The 21,381-nt window shown below is 37.6% G+C and overlaps 1 protein-coding gene and 1 long non-coding RNA gene across 11 annotated transcripts in view; one reads left to right on the top strand and one right to left on the bottom strand.

Annotated features, from left to right (window-relative positions):
* LOC110365780 (uncharacterized) overlaps positions 1–11,172 on the bottom strand; it is a 44,645-nt gene extending 33,473 nt beyond the window's left edge. Inside the window, exon 1 of the long non-coding RNA XR_010469233.1 lies at positions 10,303–11,172. This is a non-coding gene — a long non-coding RNA (uncharacterized LOC110365780). The remainder of the gene's footprint in view (positions 1–10,302) is intronic.
* Positions 11,173–12,673: 1,501 nt separating this feature from the next.
* FCHO2 (FCH and mu domain containing endocytic adaptor 2) overlaps positions 12,674–21,381 on the top strand; it is a 100,230-nt gene continuing 91,522 nt past the window's right edge. For 5 of the 10 annotated variants that reach the window (XM_065047284.1, XM_065047287.1, XM_065047288.1 and 2 more), the window contains exon 1: positions 12,675–12,836. In XM_065047284.1, the coding sequence (XP_064903356.1) occupies positions 12,807–12,836 (30 nt within the window). In that variant the 5' untranslated portion in view covers positions 12,675–12,806. Of the gene's footprint in view, positions 12,837–21,381 lie in introns of all 10 variants that reach the window. The other 5 variants (XM_065047289.1, XM_065047290.1, XM_065047291.1 and 2 more) reach the window with 2 other exon arrangements.

A 21,381-nucleotide genomic window follows, 5' to 3' on the forward strand; every position in this document is an offset into this window, starting at 1 on the left:
GGTAGGAAATACAAAATTCCTTCTTAACTAACTCTGAAGTAAATTTGTAATAGTCACTGACAACACTTCAAAATGAAATTCTGGAATGAAAAAAAAAAAAACTTCAAAATTTGGCAAGGTGGCATATTATTTTAGACCCAAACTTGCTTTAATTTTGGGTGTGTTGGAACATTAGGGAAGAGTATCTGAGAAATGTCATAAACATTTTGTAAAACAGAAAACCTACCTAAATAATACTGTAACATAACAGCTAGAATCTGAGTGTGACTAAACTTCTTAAATTTCAGAAAGACCCTTTAACCAAATAAAGCCACTTCACCTCAGATTAGCTTAGGAGGCCACTTTTGTACATATGTATTCACAGGTATTTTACAGGTGTGAACTGATCTGGTATAAGAGCAAGGAAAATAATTAAATAAGGCAAAAATAAATAGTTCTGATAAAATAATCTTTTGTATCAGTAAGTTATTTCATGGTATATTTTAAAGCAAATAAACCATATTCCTAATGCGTAATATAGCGCAGAGATTTGCAGAAGCCATTTAGGGCATGATGTGAGGTAAGAAAAGTTCTGAATCAGCATTAACATTTATAATTCAATTATTGCATCATGGGATATATAAAAAGGATCTTAATTCTTGTGGTGTAGTCTTGACAGTTCTTGAATGTTGACTGAATGTTTATACTGGTAGAATTGTGAGTTTGTCTTTGTTACATTCCAGTGTTTCTGCCTCTTGGCATGCTAAAAAGCACGGCTTACTTCATTTGCTCCTTACACACTGAATAAAGTGCTGTTAGTGTACTAAACTACAGAAATAGCCGCTGCTATGTAATGGTGTAGATCTTCTACTTGAATATTTTTTGTTGTAGGAACCTCAGGAGGTCAGTGTTTACTGTTTTTATATATGCCTTTTTCATGTTTTGAGTTTCCCTTTTTGAAGGATTCTGAGGGTGAACAAAAGCTGCTGATCAACCTAAGTTGGTAACAGAAAGTATATTTAAAATCCTTATAAAGGCATCTTTTTGGCAGTTCTAAATTGCTATTAAATTAGTCTTAAGTGAAGTTCAATACTAAATTTTTTTCATTATGTATTCAGGAAACAGCCTGTTTCATTTAGGGAAGAAGATTAGAATAGTTCATTATTTTAACCAGTGCAAGCAAAAATAATCAATTTTGTAATTTTTTTCCAAAGGTTGATTATTTTCTAAATCAGTGACTATGTATATATTTAAATTGCAATAAGCTAATTCGTATGCTTTAGTTTATTGCTCCTTAAAGCTTATACTCAAAAGATCACTTTTAGAAGAATGGGTTTAAAATTTATAATCATTTGTCATTTTTAAAAGTTATGAAGTAGCATAAATTTTGTAACTAACAATATTGATACACACTGTGATTATTTTTTTTTGCTAGGACTTTTATGTTAGCATCAATCTTAATTACTTAAGCTGCATATATTGTATAATAGTAAAATGTATATTTTAAAATTTCAAGTGGCTTTCCTCAAATGAAACTTCATTGCTACTTAGAAATATTCAAATACTAGCTTTATCTCAGGTGAATACTCTTGTACCCTTTTTGTTCAGAACACATGCTAATAAAAATGTGTCTTAATTATATCAGTTTATGTATTTCATTTAGGCAGCTCCTCTGTCTTAAACTTACTCTAAATTAACCTTCTACTATGGAACATTAATGACTTTTGCTTCACCTATTTTATTCATATTGAATGTATTAACAGATAAGGTGCAAAAACATTCTTCCCTTGAGGAGAATGCATCCATATACAAACAAATTAAATACTTTGTGAAAAATGCTTTAAATGCAACATTAATATTGGGGATCGTTTGTTTTTGGATTTTTGTCAAGGAAAGAAGTTGCAACTTAACGCTAATTGCTTCAATATGATCTTTTTGATGGGGATAATAGATGCGTAAAGCTTCTATATAGGGTTTAAAGAGTAGCTTTTTGTCTTAGATAAAGGTTAAGCTCTACAGTGAAGTGGCAAAACAACCTGCAGTTATCTCATAGGCGCTGATGTAGTTTGCATACATATTTGTTATATATTACGTATTTCTAGTAACTTCATCTTGAATAAATAAAGCTTGATCAGTAGCTGTGTATTTCACTCACCTATGCATTCTCCAGAATTACTTGCATCCATCAGTCTTCTAGGTGTTTTCTCCAATAGAAACTTGTTATTTGTCTGCCACTGATGCTTGCTCTTTGCACTTAATGGTTGGAGCAAGCCAGTTTTAGATTACTATTTTAAATGGGGAACTGAGGTGAGTACTCTTGTTGCTTGCCTTGTGGAGTATATTCTGCTAAAATAATAATAAAATATTCACTTGAATGTACTTACATGAGGGAAGTTTTAAAATGTCTCTGTAAGATGAATCCCTGTGTGGTGTTAAAATTTACACTAAGTAAGACCAATCCACGTCTTGAAGAATTCGGCGCTTACAGTAGAGTATCACTTTTCTATAAGCTGGTTCTGTTGTGCTAATTTCATCTTAGGTATCTATTTCCTTACTTTAGGATGAGCAACAACACTGAGAAGGCCTGGGTGTTTTTTGCAAGGACAGCAATTAGGAAAAAAGTATTGGTATACACAGGTTCATTTGGCTGTTGAAATCTCCAGTGGAATATAATCTTTTTTCATAGGAAGGGATTGATAGTTAACTTTGTACATTGCCTGACTTACTAATACTAGACACTTCTAAAATTTTAAATTGGATGCTATGTACAAAATAGTTAAAAATGAAAGATGACTGGATCTTTCTGCTGACAACTTAGGTTGTATGAGTTTTGCTTGAAAGCTTTAAATCTGATGTTTCTGTATCTGCCACAATGTTGGAATGTTTCCTTCAAACATATCCTCCTGCAACCTCTCAAACTGTACTAAATTGAGTGATATTTCTTGAAGTCTGCCTATGTGCTAACAGAACTTCATTTTAAATAGAATATGGTTTTAATTTTTGATAAGCTGCTGAATTTTAAAGAGTTTTTGGGGCCACCAAATATTTTGGATCATGCAGAGAATATATATTGTACTGTAGTAATTTTGTATTTACGTTTGTATGATGTGACATAATAGATGTGAATGTTAATCACTGCTTGACTATGTTAATAAAGTTGTTTAAATATAGATGTTGCATTGCAATTTTTAATGAAAGGTGAAAATTTAATGTTTTCTCTGACTCAGTAGTGCACTCTTCTGGTTCACATGTGTAAGTTCTGGAGTCTCTTGAATAAGGATTTTCATTTCATCTGAAAGAAAATGATCTTTCGATAAGTTAAGGACAGTTTGGTTTAGAAGCTTCATGCTGCTTGGCATCAGATCAATGTAGAAATAGGAGGTTTATGTGAACTGAAATCAGTGCCTGTTGGGTGGTAACTGGCAACTGCTTTACTACTGAGAAATGGAACATTGACTGTATTTTTGTTAGAAACAGCTGATACTTGCTGAGTCTGACAAAATGGGAGGGGAAAAAAACATCATTCTCATTGCTTCTGCTATCAGTAATGTGAATAAAAAAGGACTAAACTAGAAATAAATTAAAATTATTCATGACTTTGAACCAAAACTCTCGGTGGTCTTAGTCTAATTTTATCTAGCTTTTTTGGGGCCATAATAATGCAAACTGTTTAAAGCTATGTCCTTCCATTTATATAACTTCCAGATACAGGGGTCTTTAAAATGAAGGTATGAAACTAAGAGTAGTAGTTCTCTGTACAAAATCCACCCGTGTTGAACATTCTGTGTTCACTTCCAATATTTAACAGTTGGTCAATGGCATGTAGACAATTATGAATCTCTAGCACAGATAGCTTCTATAGTGTCATCATTAAATTCAATAAAATGCATTGTTATGACTACTGCTCTTATATAGTAGAAATTGTTTGCTGCATACTCAGCTGAAAGTCTGCTTAACAAAGGGCTTAGATTTCTTCTCCAGAAAGAGAAGGCCACAGGATAGCTGTTAGCAGCAGTCTAGGTGTGTAGCTGATGAGCAGAGGTCAGTTCCTGTTGGCTGGGCACACCAGTGTCTGTGTGGGGGGAAGTTTTGTTTTGTTTCAAATAGCCCTCCCCACTCCCCTGATGTTGTGGAGCACATATGATAGAACACCCTGCTGTCAAGTTTCCTACTGTGAGCTTAGAGCTTAATCTTAAGCTGTGGCCTCTAATTTTGTGCCTGAGGTTAATTACTACTTGTATATACAAACAAGAGATGAGCAGAGTAAGTATTAGCATCTTCAACAAGTGAAATCAATGTTACGACTAAGTTTCTGGTCAGATTGCAACAGTGCAAAGGATTGTACTTCCAACATAAGTCATGCTATTTCTTAAAAAAAATACATGTAAGTTAAAGAGGTAATTGGATGAAAAAGCATTTCAGTAGGAATATTTTGTGTATAAAATAATTGATGGATGTTTAGTGCTGACAGAATAGATGCTGGTAGCTGTTATCCCAGAATGACCCACAATGAAACATACTGCTTAATAAGTTAATGTTACAGTGTGCTTCTTTCAGAGGCATTTACCCTTATTTTGCATAAAATGAGCAACATGTACCATTGATACCTCCCGAAAGACACGCAGATATTAATCTGAATAACGGCAGACTTAAAGTTATTTCCTGTATCACTCCACTTTTTAAGGAAAACAGATGCAATTATGCTTCACATGTATTCATGCTTATATGTGAAAGTGAAATCTTTCCCTGTGTTTACAGCATACAGGTTAATTTGGATGTGTAACTACTGCAGTATTACTAAAACTGATAGCAATATTTTAAAATATTCCATTAATTCTCTCTGGATCCCCAGTGCTTAATACACATGCCAAACAGAATTTTGTTTCTCAAAAAAAGTACTGTTACACAAAGAACAGCAATGTTGATTTGCCAGTCCTTTTACATTGAAATGACTGTCTATAAATGTCCTTACACGTAAGGCATATGCAATTTGCAGTTTTCTCAATCTGTCAGCTTTACATTCATGTCAACTTGTTGAGGGTTCTGTGGCTTGCAGATAAGAAACTGAAGACTTCTCTAGTTTGAAAACTCATAAATAGTGAATGAGATCATACAAAAAAAAAAAATGAAAAAGTGGGATTTAATTTAAAGGTAACATCAACAAAAATAAATGTGAACTGTCTTACATCTAAATTCTGTGGTGGTATTCTTCTTCCCAGAGTGGCATCTTGACACAAGGAATCTTTCAGTGTCATCTTAATCATGATCTCAAAGGGAAATTTTGAGTTGTCTCACCCAATAAGTTTTTTTTCTCCTTAGCACATTGATGGTCATTGTCTTGCATACACCTTTTTCATTCTGAAACGTACATGCTCAAGTAAACATTTTGAAGTTTTATCCAAAATAACCCCAGGCACGTCAATACACACACGTTTTCCTTCTAACTTTGGAAATACTTTGGAAGAATAGATGAATCACATGACAAAGTAAGAATATTCATTTCAATTCTTTACGTAGCTTAGCATAAGGGAGTAAGTTGTGTATCTTTCAGTACTCCGCCATAAGAAGATGTAGCTAATTTTAGTTCTGCTTATCCCCATTCTCCTTATTGAAGGCCTTACACACCAAAACTGCTATCTTTGGTCCAAAATGAGGTGGAAGGTAGCTGGAACCTTGGGCCACAGCTCTCCTTTGTTGCAAGCATTCACTCATCTGTGTAACTGTTTCTCAGTCCATAATATGGCAATGTTCAATAGGGAGTAGTTGGGCATATAATTGCCCCGTGTAACAACTCAGAGTTCAGTTTGTCTAATTAAGAGCCATAGGCACCTCAGCTACTCTTGTGTCCTTCAAAAAAACCCCACACCTCATTACCTTAATTTAAAATTTGGCAGAAATAATGGGATGTTACTCAGTGTGTATGGACACAGCAGGCCCTCTAAATCATTACTAATACAAATCTGCACATCTTTGTAAGTACTTAGCCTTTTATCAAGAGTTTTATTGAGGTGATAAGGATGCTATGAAGTTCACATCTTCCAGCTGCTCAAGCTGGTGGCTGCCATCAGTAAGCACTAGTAGGTGTATCTACAGATGTTGTGAAGAAGCAAGGGTAACAATTATTTTCACATAGCATGACTTCTGCCCAAATGCAAACCATTCACTACCCATCCTGTTCATGCTGCCATTCTCATTTTTACTATGCAATCCTAATTAAGGACCTGCAGAAGTGAATAGTTTTACCTCTTTCACAGTATTTCAAATAGGTGCTTCTTACCTGGACAACTAAAAAGTCTGTCCAAACCAATATATTTCTATTTTTATTTTTTTCATTTACTATCTTATATAAATTCATTTGCAAGCCTTTTTGTTAGTATAGTAATAATGATAAGCTATATTTGGTTTAAACACAAGCACCATTTCTTCTACACTGCTGTACAGAGCATAGCTCCCTGAGATACCATGTAATCAGTTTAGCTTAGCTTCAGATCCTTCAACCACCAGTTAGTTTTTCTTTTTCTGTTGTATGTTATATCCAGAGTGGAGATGGTCTTTGTGACCTGGAGGCACATCTTGCTTATGTGGTGGGTGCTATGGAGCACTTTGGTATTAAGTTATACAATCAGAGCTTGCTCTTCTAAACAGCTCAGGTTTGTTTGCTTTTCATTGAATTAAAATGGTTTAAAATAACTTCAGTCACTTTCATTTACATTGTTTTTTACTAGCTGACTGCAAACAAGCTGCTTCAGATTCACTGGTTGATGTATTTGCAAGTACGTGCCTAAAACATGTGCAATGTCAAATACGTTGATACATCAACAGTATAAATTCAGCTAACCATTGAAAGTATTCCTGACAGTATTACGAGGTAATAATTTAATATTATATTTCCCCATCTTAGATAGAATATAGATGAAAAGGGTGTAGTAGTGCACCTCCTGAACACATTAGAAATCTCCCACATATTTTATGCAGAGCTCAGAGCTGGAGTGTAACTAAAATAAATCAAAATGGAATATACAACCATTAAATTATTCCAGTTTGTAGTTACCAGTATTCACTAACATATTGTAATCCTTCAATTTTATTGAAGGTTGACTTGATGAAGTGTGCTTTTGGCAGCAACAGAGCAGAAGAGTAATAAACGTGGTGTATTGGTACCAAGTTACTCATTCTGAAACAATGCTGTTGGATTCATAATTTAAGTAATTGAAGTAATGAATGGGATGTGATCAACCTTGGTGACTAGATCAGTAGTAGTGTGCATTTAGATATACAGTGAGTCGGATGACACAGCTTAATGGAATATATCATTCCAGAGATGATTAAACAGTGTCATTAAAACTTCTGTAGATCTTCAGTAGAAAACAGAAAGCATTACTAGCTTTGAAAGAATTTAGATGAAGCATTGCACCAAGCTGAAAAAGAATCAGCTGATCTCTTACTGTAATAAATTTGGCTATCTGTAACTCTATGCACAGATATTTTTTGTTTATATTAAAAAAGATGTTAGAAGCATCCATCCTACCCAGAAGTACAATGTAGGCCATAATCTCACCAGTGATCTCCCATCAGACTGCCATTTGGGTTTTTGCATATATTTCAGAAAAGGGCCTAGCTTGTCTTAAGATTGTGTTGGAAATTTCCCAGTACCCTTTGAATAAATTATTTCAGGTCAGCTGTATTCACTGTTTATAATCTTTGTCTCCTAGCCAGACTTTTTTCCCTAATCTCTTTGAGCTTTAACTTCTCTCCATGATCCTTTTGTACTTTTTGTACAAAAAGGCTACAGTAAACGTCTAGTTGTGAAGGTAATGTATAAGCCATAAGAAGTGAATTATTAAACTTCTGGGTAATGTCTGCAGGTGTTCAGGTACAAGTGCTTGGTTAGAACATACTCCTGGTGATTTTAAATCCTACAAGGTAACCTGACAGTACTTACCGAAGTTAAATGACTCTTGAAATGGGCTTGCCTAACAATTCTGCCTTTTCCCCATCTTTTGTTCTCCACCACAGTGGTAAACAACTCTGGATTTTTATATCTTCTGGGGCTCGTAATGTTTTGGAACATACCTCACTTAAGAGTATAAATTTCTGTTTACATATCAAGATTCTTGTGTGGTTTTTTTAACAAGGACTGTAAGGGGGTGGGGAGGGAAGGCATATCCTCAATCTGGTATGTGAAATATATATCTGGTATATAAAATGGCTGCTCGTCTATCTGCTACTTCAAGTTGTCTTTAAAAATAAAGTGCAGTGTTAGTTTATGTATTTTACTTCAATCAGTTTCTTACTCCTTTTTAATTTATAAAAAGCTTTAAGTATCAACTGGCTCTTTGGCAGTTCATTATGACATTAGCAATGTCATAATCTGAATTATTTTTGGCAATTTGGATCTTTTATTCATTTTTCATCTTAAATATTAAAACATTCACTTGTAGGTCCATGTATCAAGGGTTTTGCTAAAAATTCAATGCAGTTATTTTACCTAGAGTTCAAAATCAATTTTCAAGTGGCTTAGACATAAGGCAAATTTATTTAGTTACTATTGGTAAAAATACAGTACACAATCTTTTTTTTTCAGTCATCATATTAATGTCTGAATTCTAGATGCACTATATCATTAGTATCTTATTTGACAAGTTATTTCAAGTAGCAACTTAGTGTATATAATGCCATATCTGAGATGATCTACACCCTTTAAAACAACTGATTGATGGAAATAAGTCAATATCAACACTTATTAAACCAGAAGCTGGAAATATGGGAGCATGGGTAAACTTGAGTTGCAGAGAGCAAACTGTAAAATCAGGGGATGCTTTTCTGAGAGGGAAACTCTGATCTAAACACCTCCTTTCACATGTATCCAAGCCACATAAATGTCAAATGGCATTTTTCAAAAATTAGGAATATATTAATGAGAGATAACTGTTAACTAGTATAGCCAAGAAGTCTCTTTAGTTCTTCGTACCCTTACTGTGGGGTTTGTTGCAGCTCTTTAACCTTATATAGACAGCAAAAATAAATTGATTTTTTTAACTCTCTACTAAAATAATAACAATCCAGAAAACTACTTTGATCTTCCATGAAAGCTGCTGAAAATATGCAATGGGGATGTTTGTTTTATTACACAGGACTCAGTGTGTAGTTATGGCTATGAAAATAACGTTCCTTTCTGTCCACCATGTGACACCAGGAGAATAGGAGAACATACACACTGCACGAAAGAGTCTACCTAGCGCAGTATCCAGCCCTTGGCAGCCAGTGCCTAGGGATGAGTAAAAGATTAAAGCACTATAAATGACACTATTGCAAACTGTTCTCACAGGCTTCACTAGCCTGCACGTCAGGGACTTCCAGAATAAGTGATGTTGCCTTTTTATTTAGTAATCCATTATGGATTTCTCAGATAGAAGAATTTCTCAGAAGAAACCTAGAAACTTGGTCCAGTTTCTCCTTCCTTCTAGGTTGACTGAATTCTCTGCTTGTGCTTTTATTATGTTTTTCACTTTTAACTCATTTATTCTATTTTTGCTCATGAGTCCTCTATATTGTATTCTTTCTCAGTCATCTCTTTTCCAGCCTGAAGAATTCTAGATTACTTGGTGGATGTTAGTTCCCATATGTTGGGTTCTTTTTTGTTGCTCTTATCTCAGTCTTGTGAGATTTTTTTTGGTTTGTGGTGTCAGTTTTTTTTTCTTTTTTTTGTTCTTTTTGTTTTGTTTTGTTTTTGTTTGGGTTTTTTTTGTGTGTCATTGTTTTCTTGGGTGTTTCTTTTTGTTTGTGTTTGCTTGGGGCTTTTAAGGTAAGGGGTACCAGTACTGTGCACAGCATTCAGAGTGCAGGTGCCCACACACTGGGTGAGGTTCTTTGTTCTTTCCTAATGTTTAACAGTTTGTTTTGAATATGACTGAGCATCAATTTTTGCCTTGAAGTCCTCTATTTACCTAGTCTCACAACCTCAAGATCTCATGTAAGTGTCAGCTCAGTCTGTCACCTTCTAGAATTACCTTAATAAACTGGCTGGTTATTGACCTCGCACATAAATACACCAACCTACTACATAAAATCACCTCCCCATCACACCTCCATATGCTTTTTTACACTGAATTTTAAATTCAAATACAAGATACTGAGCGCTGGTATCTGCTAATAACTGCTGCTGGGCTTTATGCAAGAAACATGACTGAAAAACTGTACAAACAGCAACTGGATATTGCCATGGCCCTGGCACAACACATGGGCTGATTCTTCAGTCATGCTCACTACCGAATATGCAGCAGCACATAAAGCAAAGTAATCAGTAATCTAGGATTTTCTTACCTGGCCCAGTCTCCAAAGCAGCGGACTGTCCTTAGTAAGGACTTCTCAGTTTGTGCTGTTTTAATGAGAAGATAAATTACAAGATTGGCATGTAGGATAGTAAAGAACAGCCATTCGTTGCTGGTCGAGCTCATTTTATGCTAGTACATGGAGCTCAAGAGAAACTCATTCCTAAAAGATTAATTTTATTGTGGGGAATTCCAATGTGCCTTAAGAACACAACTATTGATCCTGCTCATCATCCTTGTGAAAGTGGTTTTCTGTATAAATGTGCCTGTGCTTCAGGACACCTTAAAGTTTAGGTCTTAAGATTTTGCGTTTCACTTGAATTTTTGTGGAAAGCTGTTGTTGAAAACCTGAGGATGAGTTTGATATTTGTGTGACAGTACATCGCTACAGCCCTGCAGCAGTTGCTCCACATATTAGTGTAGCAGTAGATAAGGGATTAATATCATATATAGCTTTGAAAACATGGAAGATGGGAACTTCTCTATGAAATGTAGAAGTGAACCTGCCTCCCCTTCCATACAGCATAGTATCTGTCCATGTGAAGGGTAGTTTTCTATTTTCCATGGAATAAAAACCTTCAGCTCTGATCATGCAGCTTTTATGTCAGTTTGCACTCATGTACCTCCTTAAAGATAGCTATGCACACTGCAAAAAGCACGTTCATATCTTCAGATTGTAATGCAGATTATACTTATATCAAGTAAACAGATGTAAAAAGTAGTTTTTCTTAAATGTAGCCCTATAGCATGTTGTTACTGTTCAGAATTTGGTACACATGCTTACTACCATTATCAAGAGAGAGATCCAGATCTAACAGTCTTGAGACTTCTGAAGAAATTTTCACCATGAAAGGGGTCCAGAAGTTTTCTGTCCTGGAACTGGCAATTTAGCAAACTTTGCATAAACTGAAACATTGCTAGCAACAAAGCAACTCGTAAACTTACTGTGGAGCTGCAGAAAGTGATAGACCAAAGCTACAGCCAGTTACCGTTAACTGTACTTGTAATACAGTTCAGAATGATACGGTTTATCTTCTATGAAAGCATCTTTGGTTAAGGTAGCTGGAATTTGGTAATGCAGAATGAATCACATAGACTTTTTTTTAAATATGAATAATACAAATTTGGCTACCTTGTTTGACCTAACTAGTATTTGTTTGCCCAATGAGATTCTATAGCTTTGTAAACTTCTGAATCACATTTTTCCTAACCTTTTGGCTTTCATGGAAGTCTTTAATCAGCATAAATTTGACGTAAGTTGGTGAATTCATCATGTTATTGGGGTTTACTTGAATGTTCTGCTCCATGCCTTACCTAATATCTTAGAGAAAAAAGGCCAAAGGACATCGAATTAAGGTGGAGGTAAGTGAGATTTTTCAAACCAGAACTGATAGGGGTTCCGTGAAGGGAGAGGACCTTGAGCACCAGGCATAGAATATCAGCTTCATTTTGTATCTTCGATAAAGTCTTGCACCGACTACAGCAAAATTTTGATAAAGTGCTTACCACATGTTTGCATAGGGCAACCACCTGCAGCCCCTCACATCACTGCTTAGACCTGGCCCTCTGGTTTTAGTCAATAAGGAAGACCCTACCTGCTGTCTTGGGCAACAACATAATCTCCTTAAGGTAGAACGGGAACTCTTTGGGCTCCCAGGAAGAGCCCAGTGGTGCTGGTTCTGCTGTGAATAATATATTAAGGTATTGTCACTGAAAAGCAGCGCTCTGGGTACAGATGGGCCACAGATGGCGCGTGAGTGGCTCTGTGTTCTGGTCCAGCTGTCAGCATCACCCCCACTGGTTAATCATCTACATCAGGCACAAGAAGGGTCTGTAAACTGTGTCACTGAAGAAGATGGAAGGGTTGAAGTAAGCAGTTGCTCCAGTCTCTTGGGCTTTAGATGAGGCGCATTGCTTCTAGGAGCATGCGCCTGGAGCTGCAAAGCCTGTGAGAGGAGGCAGTCGGGAGGGTAAGCTGGGCTTTATCAGCGAGTTCCAGCAGGACCAGTCACCGCCTGCTGTGCAGGATCTGATCCCGCTTGGCTGGCACGATGCTCGGTTGCGAGGCCACGTCAAACAGTACGAACCTCCTCTCCGTGCACTGCAGCCGTGCCCTGGTCGTTACTCAGGATTTCTGAGTGTCCCCTGCGACCCTGTCTGTATTTCTACAGAGCGAGGTTTGTTCACTCGCGAGCGACACCCGCCCGCTGCCCTGCCAGCCCTGTGCTCACCCGGCCGGTGCGCCCCAACTCCGACCGACCGCCCTCCGCGCATGCGCCCCCCCAAGGCAGCGAGGGAGCCGCTCCGCGCCTGCGCAGGAGCCCGGGCGAGGGCAGCGGCGTGCGCATGCGCGGGTGGGTGGGCGGTGGAGCGAGTGGGAGGAGGCGGTTGCACCGTAACGGGAAGGGCGGAGCGCCGCGGCGGCGCCCGTTTCCTCCGTCGCGTCTCGGCGGCTGGGGCAGCCGGGGCCGGGCTCACCGGGACGGCGGCAGGGGGATGATGGCGTACTTCGTGGAGAGCTTCTGGGTAGGGAAGCGCCGCGGGCCGGTCCCGCCGCGCCGCGGGTGGAACGGGCAGGGCGCGGCGCGGTGCAGCCGGGGTCCCCTCTGCAGGAGCAGCCGCGGCTCTTACGCCACCCCCGGGACTGGGCCGGGGCCTTGCCGCGGGGGGCGCGACGAGGGGACGGTTACCGCCGTCCCGCCCGCCCCGCGGCCGCCAGCCGCCGCGCTCCTCGGCCGGGCTGGGCCGTGGGGAAGCGGGGCGCTTGCTGCGCTGCCGCTGCCCGGGCATCCGGCGGCGGGGCGACGGGACCACCGCCCCCCGCCCGGCCCGCCGCGTCGCGGTGCTGGGGGCTCCGGTGGGGACAGGCGGCGCGGGATTTGCCGGGGCCGTGGGGGCGCTGAGCCGAGCGGGGCGCGGAGCCTTTGCGCGGGGTTTGGCTCCCGCAGCACCGCGGTGTGGGGATGCGGCTGGAGCCGAGTCCGAGCTCTCCTTAAGCCGCCGAGACAATGCAGCTGTTCTGGGGAGCTGCACCGACTGTAACAACTTAACAGTTGTATCACGCAAACGCAAAGCCGCGCCTCGGAGCTCTGTGCTTTTGTACCGATAAGTTCTCTCTGTCTGCGTGTCAGAAGGTACAGCCTGAACAGCAGCCAGCTGGGGGGACGACAGACTTTACAGTCTGGCTTAGAAACACAACTTATCAGTCATCTCTGTGCACACATATATGTTTTTAAGTGGGCAGATGTATGTGGAGAAAAAAATAAAACGTGGAGTTGGATTGTTATTGAGCCTCGCATGGAATGAAACTTGTTTTCATTGTGGCCGCAGCTGGTCTGAAACGTTAAAGTGAGCGTTCTTGTCATGGAGCTTTTTACATGTTGCCACTTTGCTGCCTGCTTATTTTTTAGCGTGCATTCCTGCCATCTAATAGGGGAAATATAAAAACGGTTATTTGTTGTGAATGAAACAACAGCAACAAAAAGAGAAAATACCTTTTAGATGCCTGCTTTTTCTGCATAAGCAACAAATGTTTAGGGAAAACTAATTTCACAAATACAATGTACTATTCTTGACTATAAATCGTAGCTTAAGCCAGATTTTGTGTTTTGTTTGCAGCATTGTGTTTAATTCTGACTCTTTAAGGTGTGCTTTCAACAGCATATTAAAATTTAATTAAACAAGATATTGGATTTGCTCTCTTGGCATAAAATCTACTTAATTTGAAGCCTCAGTGCAGGAGATCAGTATTAAACTAATATGTGGAAAAAATTATTTTTCGTTACAATAAGATTTAAATTAATTTAAAAGTCAAATTTTCATTTTAAAAGTTACTTTCTCACCATAAGATTAAAGTAAAATATATGGGGTATTATTCAGCTATCTCAATTGAAATCAAACACTTTTTATTTAACTGTGTTATGTACTGTGTTATGTTGAAGTAAGTGTTTGATCCGTTATATTTTAATTGGTCAGTAAGTCAATAATATTGTTAAATGAGTGAAGGCAGTGGACCATTCGCATACGTTCTGTTTCCCTTCCCTGTCTGTCTCTTCACAAATGCCATCAGCAAATATAAGGTACTAGACATCCACCCAGACTTCCCATTCTCTCTGTTCTGCAGTCTCTGCCCTATAGCTCTGCTGGCAAAACCCATAGTGTGGGCTGGCAGTGTGTGCCAGGAGAAGCAGGTTTTATTCTGTTGGTGTAGGTTTTTCTCCTATCCCAAAAAAACAAGACAAAGTAGGACAAGCGTATTCTACTTGTTTCTCTTGCAATGATGACAAAGAGACAGGGTCTTAAATTTGCAAAACTTGGCTGATAAACCTTTGTAATACCATGGACAGGGTTTTATTTTGCGTAGAAGTAAGATAAAAAAGAATGGGGACTGCTCCTTCTTTGCTCTTGTGGGTTAATATATTTCAAGATTAACTGTAGTGTCTAAATACGATAAATTTTTGAAGTCAGAAAGTTGAGTTTCTAAATGTCCTCAGAACCAAGCATAGATTATAGGTGTGTGCATTTTGAATCATTAGGCATCTCCATTTCTACTAACTTTTCAGAATAGGTTATTGTTCAGAATTGTTACTGCAGTACTTTGGAAGACTTGGGATACTTGGGATATGGTTTGGAATGTGGTGAGAAAGTTAGGATGGAAATTACAAGACTGCTATTAAATGCAGTGAGTGCACAATGACAAAAAATAATGAAGAGAAATCCATAAGGAGAAAGAAGGGTGCTATTGTGTAGAACTTTGGAAGAATTGTCTTCTTTTTCTTGCTTTTGCCTTGACCTTCTAGGTGGCACCAGGCAAAATGTTTTTGTTACCTATGGGATGGGAACTTTCTAAAGCACTGATGTGGAAATAAATCCAAAATATAATTAGTATTGTTTGATGTACGTGTTGTCATCAGTTTGCACCTGAAATTGTGCATTGGAAGTGGAACTCTGGATCTTGAGCTGCAGGATGCTCTCTCCTGTCTTAGTAATTTGCTGTAACTGATAGGTAAAGATATCAGAACCTTGAGAGACTTGACTAATTTCTTCAGAAAATGACAGTAACATATATGTGAATGTGTATTAATTCCTTACACACTATTTAGGCTGCTGTCTTTCAAGAACTTCCTAAAAGTGCTCATGTAAACAAAACAAATCTTAGCTTCTTTATTATAATAGTCTTGAAGCTTGAGACTTTCATCTTGTTCTGCTTGTGAAGTGTTTGAATAGTTGCATTCTTTTTGTCATTGTTGTTTTTAGAGAATTTAAGAAAAATAGATGTTTTTTGGGCCTGCTATCTGTTGACTGCTTCCAAGAGCTCTTTGAGAGGTAAACATGACTATTTTTAGGGTGTGTAAAGTTGAAGTACAGAGACCTGTATTGTCACTTGAAAAATTTTACTATCACTTGAAGAATGTAGGGGTCTGCTAGTAGAGTGCAGCACTCTAGAGCAGGAGTTTTCGAAGTCAGCAGGGTACAGTTACTTTTTGTTGCATCAAAAATTATGATCTGGTAGGACAGGCTATAAATGGCTTCGATTCTTATGACTGCGTTTTAGGCATTTAAGTCACGTGGCCAAACATTCCGAACTCCTAATTAGGATGTTGTCATAAAACATTGGGTGCTTGCTGGTATGTGCATGCTACATCAAAACAGTGACGTAATTTAAAGGGAATATATTCATTAAGTTATTTCCATTATACGTAGCTATGATATGTCACTTTGAGTACACTCATACTGGTACAGTAGAATAAAAAGCATTTGTTATCATTGAGTTACTGTTTTCTTAAGACTGCTTAGGAAGTGTTGCATAAGCTTTGACATTGTATTTAAACTGACTGGTGTGAGTGATAGTTTTGTTAATTCTAAGTCTATTGAACTATGTCAAGTCAACAAAAATACACCACTTCTAAGTCAGTCAGTGTTTATTTATGAATTATTTAACTTAATGTGATTAAACTGTTGAAAGTTCTATGTATAGCTGAAATTGGCTTCTGTGAAATGCTGTACTTGCTGAATCTGGAGGTTCTGGGATATAAAAGTGTTTATTTAAATTAGCTTTGAGAAATTCCTTTTATTTTATGTTTTTAATCACTTGTGCTACCCGTAGTTTTTGAGAATGGCTGTGAGGAAGATTCCTTTATTTTCTTGAACATATAAGGTCTGACTGTATGCAGGGTTAATAATCTTAGCTTTGTGAAGAGGCTTGCTGTAGTAAATGTAAGACGTATGGTCTTAGGCACTTAGGCAATATGAGTGACATTGAGACTTGTCATGCGTCCATCTGGAGTTCCATGCATATGTTTACGCAGCGTTCTTCTGCTTGGCATACAGTTGGATGCTCATTTGCAGGAGAGCTGTTGCGCAATATTTGCTTAGTCTCCTCCCTCCTCATGTGTGCGTCTAGCATGAGTTGGCAACTCTCCATTTTTTGTTCAAAAAATATTTGTAATCATCTAGATAGAGAGGAAAAGATCTGTCCTTCCTCATATGCGTAAAGCTTCTCTGGAGCTGACCTTTATTCAATTTATTGAAGCTGGAAGAAGGAAATTGGAATTCATTAGTTGCTTTTGTGTTTAAGCTTGTCAAAACTTTCAGAACTGACGAAGTTAGATTGCCTGTGTAAACATCAGGTGACTGCTTTTTTCTCCACATTTTGGTGCTTTCAGTTTTCTATAGCTCTTTCAGACAATCTATTGGAACTTTACTGATCGCTAGCGTTCAAAAATATAACACCATAATATTAAAGACAAGAGTGTTTTCATGCATACAGGGCCCATTAAATTAAATAATTGTCTAGGTGGAAAGGATGAAACACATGTTACTTATTTGAAACTGCGGCAAGGAGTAACAGTTTAACAAAAACAGCAACAATGTTTTTCAGAGAATCTAAAATGAGTTTACATATCCCTGGAGTTAGGAGAATTTCTATTGCTCTGTTTCTTTAAAGTGTTACTCCTTTCTGAATGAAAAGAAGTTGCCAATACAAATGAACACACCATAGTGAATACTATACACCTTTTGAAGTTTGTGGGTAAAGAAAAGATTGGTTTGGGTTAATATTTGGAACTTTGATTTTTAGAATTATGGGAATGACTACCTAGTGACTATTGTTCTTTTGCGCTAAAATTTGTACATTAATTGTTAAAATAGGATATCTTTTAAGCTGCAAAAATCAAATCTTGTAGTTACTGAACAGTTGTACCTAGTTTCAGCAAATACAGAATTTCACCTGTATGAGGGAGTTGTGCTCCCTCATTCCCGTTAATGGATTTTCTACAGCAGAGGTGTCAAACTCATTTTCACCAGGGTCCACATCAGCCTCTGTTGCCTTCAAAGGGCCGAATGTAATTTTAGGACTGTATAAATGTAACTGCTCCTACAGTTATTACTTGGCATATTGGTGTAACTCTGGAATTTTCTTGAAGCAAAACTTTTTTACCAAAAATACTTTGATGCTATTATGATTTATCTGTATTAGGATTCTTGTATGCATAATCTGTTCATCGGGGGTGTGATTTTTCCATAGTTGTATCTCACAGAAGAGCATGAGCAGAAATATAAGTGTAAAACTAGCTGTAGTACAGCTTCTCTAGACCTGACCAAAATCAGAGGCAAAGGCTGCAAATTCTTCTATTCTAGCCTCCCGAACTGAAGTGATTCTATTTCCCGTATTAATTTCTTGGCTTTTTCTGTTTAGCATTTAGCTAACAAGGTGTGTGTGTGTGGAGGGGGTGTTAGCCATATTTCATTGATATATCATGTTTGCAAAAGGCTGTTGTGAGGTTTATCTAGGATTGGGAAACTCAGTTTGGAGATTATCCAGTTTTCATTTTATGACAATTTGAAGTAAATTAGGGACCTGAACTTTTTATGTTTAAAAAGAAATCCTGCAATTAAGTTGGAGTACCACTTCCACTTGTTGCAATTTGAATATTTGTCTGCCAGTTCCCTGGAGAATAAGATTTGGGTTTGGTAGGCAATTTTAAAAAGAGGATTAGACAGGTTATGACTTAAATAATTTATAATAAAAAGTACAGTTTTCTCAGTTTCTTCCATTTTTTCTTTCTCATGTGTTGGTGTGGTCATGTTTAAAGGCTTGAAGGAATGATCGCGCATGCTTAAACACCACTAATGCGTGTACTAAAAGCATAGTTTGAAATAACAGTAATTCAGTTATTGTAAAATGTTTCTATAGTTGCTGAACTTTGGTGAACAAAGTCAATCTTTGTCTGAGCTTCTCTCATGCAGATTCTAAAGACGCACCAAAATAAAAATGTGTTTAAGAACTGCGTTTGCCTTTTATTGTCTCATATGCTTAGTTTTGCTGTGAAAATAGTATTTGCAGCTGTCCTTTTCTTGCTTCTCACAGTAGCTAAACAAGTAGTATATATCCAACTAGTCCTGGGAACTTTAGAATCACCTTAATAACTGAGAAACATTTGTTTTTACTGGGTAAAAAAGCAGTGCTGTAATAGAGAGTATTAACTTTTCACATTAATACACATTAAAGTTGAACAGTTTTAGTCCAATGTAGAGGGATCTTGCACTCATACATTTTGATTAGAAACATAGGAAATAAGTACTGCTGCAAATTACCCAGAAATTTCTGGCCTCTTTAACAAATGTAGGTTTTAAATTCAGGATCACCTTTATATTCAACACATAAACTTATTCTCAAAATTTTTTAAAGTCTGTTGGGTAGTTCAGTAAAACAGAGTTCCTGTAATCTGTTTCCTGTTATGCACAAGTCATGGAAATGCTGAATTCTGACTTCACATTTGCTGACAGGGTTACTTTCATTTCCATGAGAAAATCATTGCAGTTAATTCTTGATGAAAGGAAATGGAAGGACTGTTTGCACTCGCTTTCCATGACTTAATTTATTTTGTATGCAAAGCTGGTCAGTAATGCCTCATTGTAGGCTTATTTAAGTGAACGGTTAAGTTGTATTTAAAGTTTTGTTTCCTCTTATGGCTTGCTGTCAGGAGACATCTACATCCACAAATGAGCTCTCTTACAGTAGTGTAAAATGGGAAACCTCAACAACACCACAAGCTTCTGAAGAGAGTTTTGTTAGGTCTAAGGAAGAAGGCAGAAATTGCTAATGAACTTCAAAGTAGTTAAACGGAGCCTATGTGGAGAGGGCACCACTTACTTTTGGCATTCTTGTACACAGTTTTACAGTTGTTTTTCTGTTGAGTAATGACAGCATCATCCTCAACAGATGGTGTTTTACCTGTGAATTGACATCCAGAATGGTCTTTCAAGCTGATCTTGAATTCTGTCGCCTACAATCTGATGTTATATGTGACAACAGAGGTTCCTTGTTTTCCAAGATGTAACTTCTAGAAGAATCTGCATCTGACTTTACTGTCTGTCTGTCATAGCAGTGGATCATAATTGCCTCTGTTATGTGCTGCATTTCTTTATTTTTAAGTAGGCCAATACTAAGCTTTCAGTGATCCCAACTATTACAACTGCCACCAGAAAGGAACAGGTAGAAGCTCTTAATGAAGAAAAATTGACCAGACACACGATTTCCATGTACAGAATTTTATACTATGTGTGTGTGAATGTGTGTTGTTGAGGAAAAACAACCAAAACACAAACAAACAGTGTTGGTGGCATATGTGCATGTAACAGCATACATGTTTTTTTGCAAATTGAACTACTTTTCCTCTTACCCACAGCATACATATCTATTTTTACCCTAAATACAGATCCTTAACTCTAATGCTCTTTGTATTTATAATTTGAGCTAATCTTCATGAAAATAACTGCTGAGTGAAGGAATTGTGGACAGGTAGTATAGCTTTTCCTAAGCAGAAAAATGTCTGCTTTCTGCACAGAGATACTACACTTAATTTGACATAGGTACATGTCTCTAAACATGAGTAAAAGACAATGGGATTTATAGAATTGGCATCAGGTTAATCATCAGAACCCTTGATCATGTAAATTATTGAACAGTTTTGAAGTCTAGATGTTTGCAGTTATAGGTAGAGCCTGATAATGGTAAGACAGGCTACATTTGGCGTTATATTCACAAGAGAAAACATGTCTTTTAGTTGTGCCAAGCTTAAACTACATAGACCCTCAAATCTGGGAGTCTGCTTTGGATTTGCTGCTTTATTTAAACCTCAATATATTTTTCACATAGCCTCTTAGCCTCTGATAACTATTGATAACACATAAAACATGTGGTTTTCAGGAGACTTTTTTTTAATTGAGGAAAGTATCTGTTCTGTTTCTCTGTTGTGCTTTCTACTATAAAACGTGAAGTCAGGAACAAGAGCAGGACTGATTAGAAAACTTAAGTGGAAAAATGAGTTCCTTTGCAGCAACCTTCAGTTACACTTAGGGAACAAGATGATGATGGGAATTGGTTGTTCTGGCTCATTCCATTCTCTAGAGGTTTGCAAAGTTACATTTCTGATAGATTATCAGCCTTAAGGAAGGCTGCAGCCAGAGGCTGGGTCATGGCTATGCTACGCTTCCTGTATTTCTAAAGGAGCAGGAAATTTACGGAGCTTCAGTATAGAAAAGTGCCCATTAAAGCTCCCATTACAAAAAATTGCTTTTAAGAGTTCAGCAGCAGTCTGTGTTCAGCACATTTTGATCAATGTTTTTGTTTAGCTAGAAGAAATACCTTAAGACGAGGAGAAAGAACAATTCATAAAGGAGAATTTTACTGTTTTTTTCTGGAAGAAATATCCAGCACTTATTTGTTAAATGTTTATCTCCAAATTTGGGTACAGTAACAACTTTGGAGTAGTTAAATAATAATTTTATTTTGTATTCTAATTGAAAATATTGGTGAGGTCTTAATTACAGAGTTACTCAGGTGGGTTTGGAATGCAGTGGCATTCAGGGCTTATATTGAGTAAATACAGGAAGTTAATAAGCTACCTATTAGTGCATTAGTAGTCAAAATTACTGTGGGCTTCAAACTACAAGGAAAAATGGGACAACATTTAAAAAATTAATTATGTTTCCTACTAATTGGTGTTCTTATCCTTTTCTTTTCCAAACTTATAATTTAGTTCTGCTTGTACTTTTTACAGACCTTTCT

This window comes from Columba livia, chromosome Z, assembly GCF_036013475.1.
Source record: "Columba livia isolate bColLiv1 breed racing homer chromosome Z, bColLiv1.pat.W.v2, whole genome shotgun sequence".
NCBI classification, from domain to species: domain Eukaryota; kingdom Metazoa; phylum Chordata; class Aves; order Columbiformes; family Columbidae; genus Columba; species Columba livia.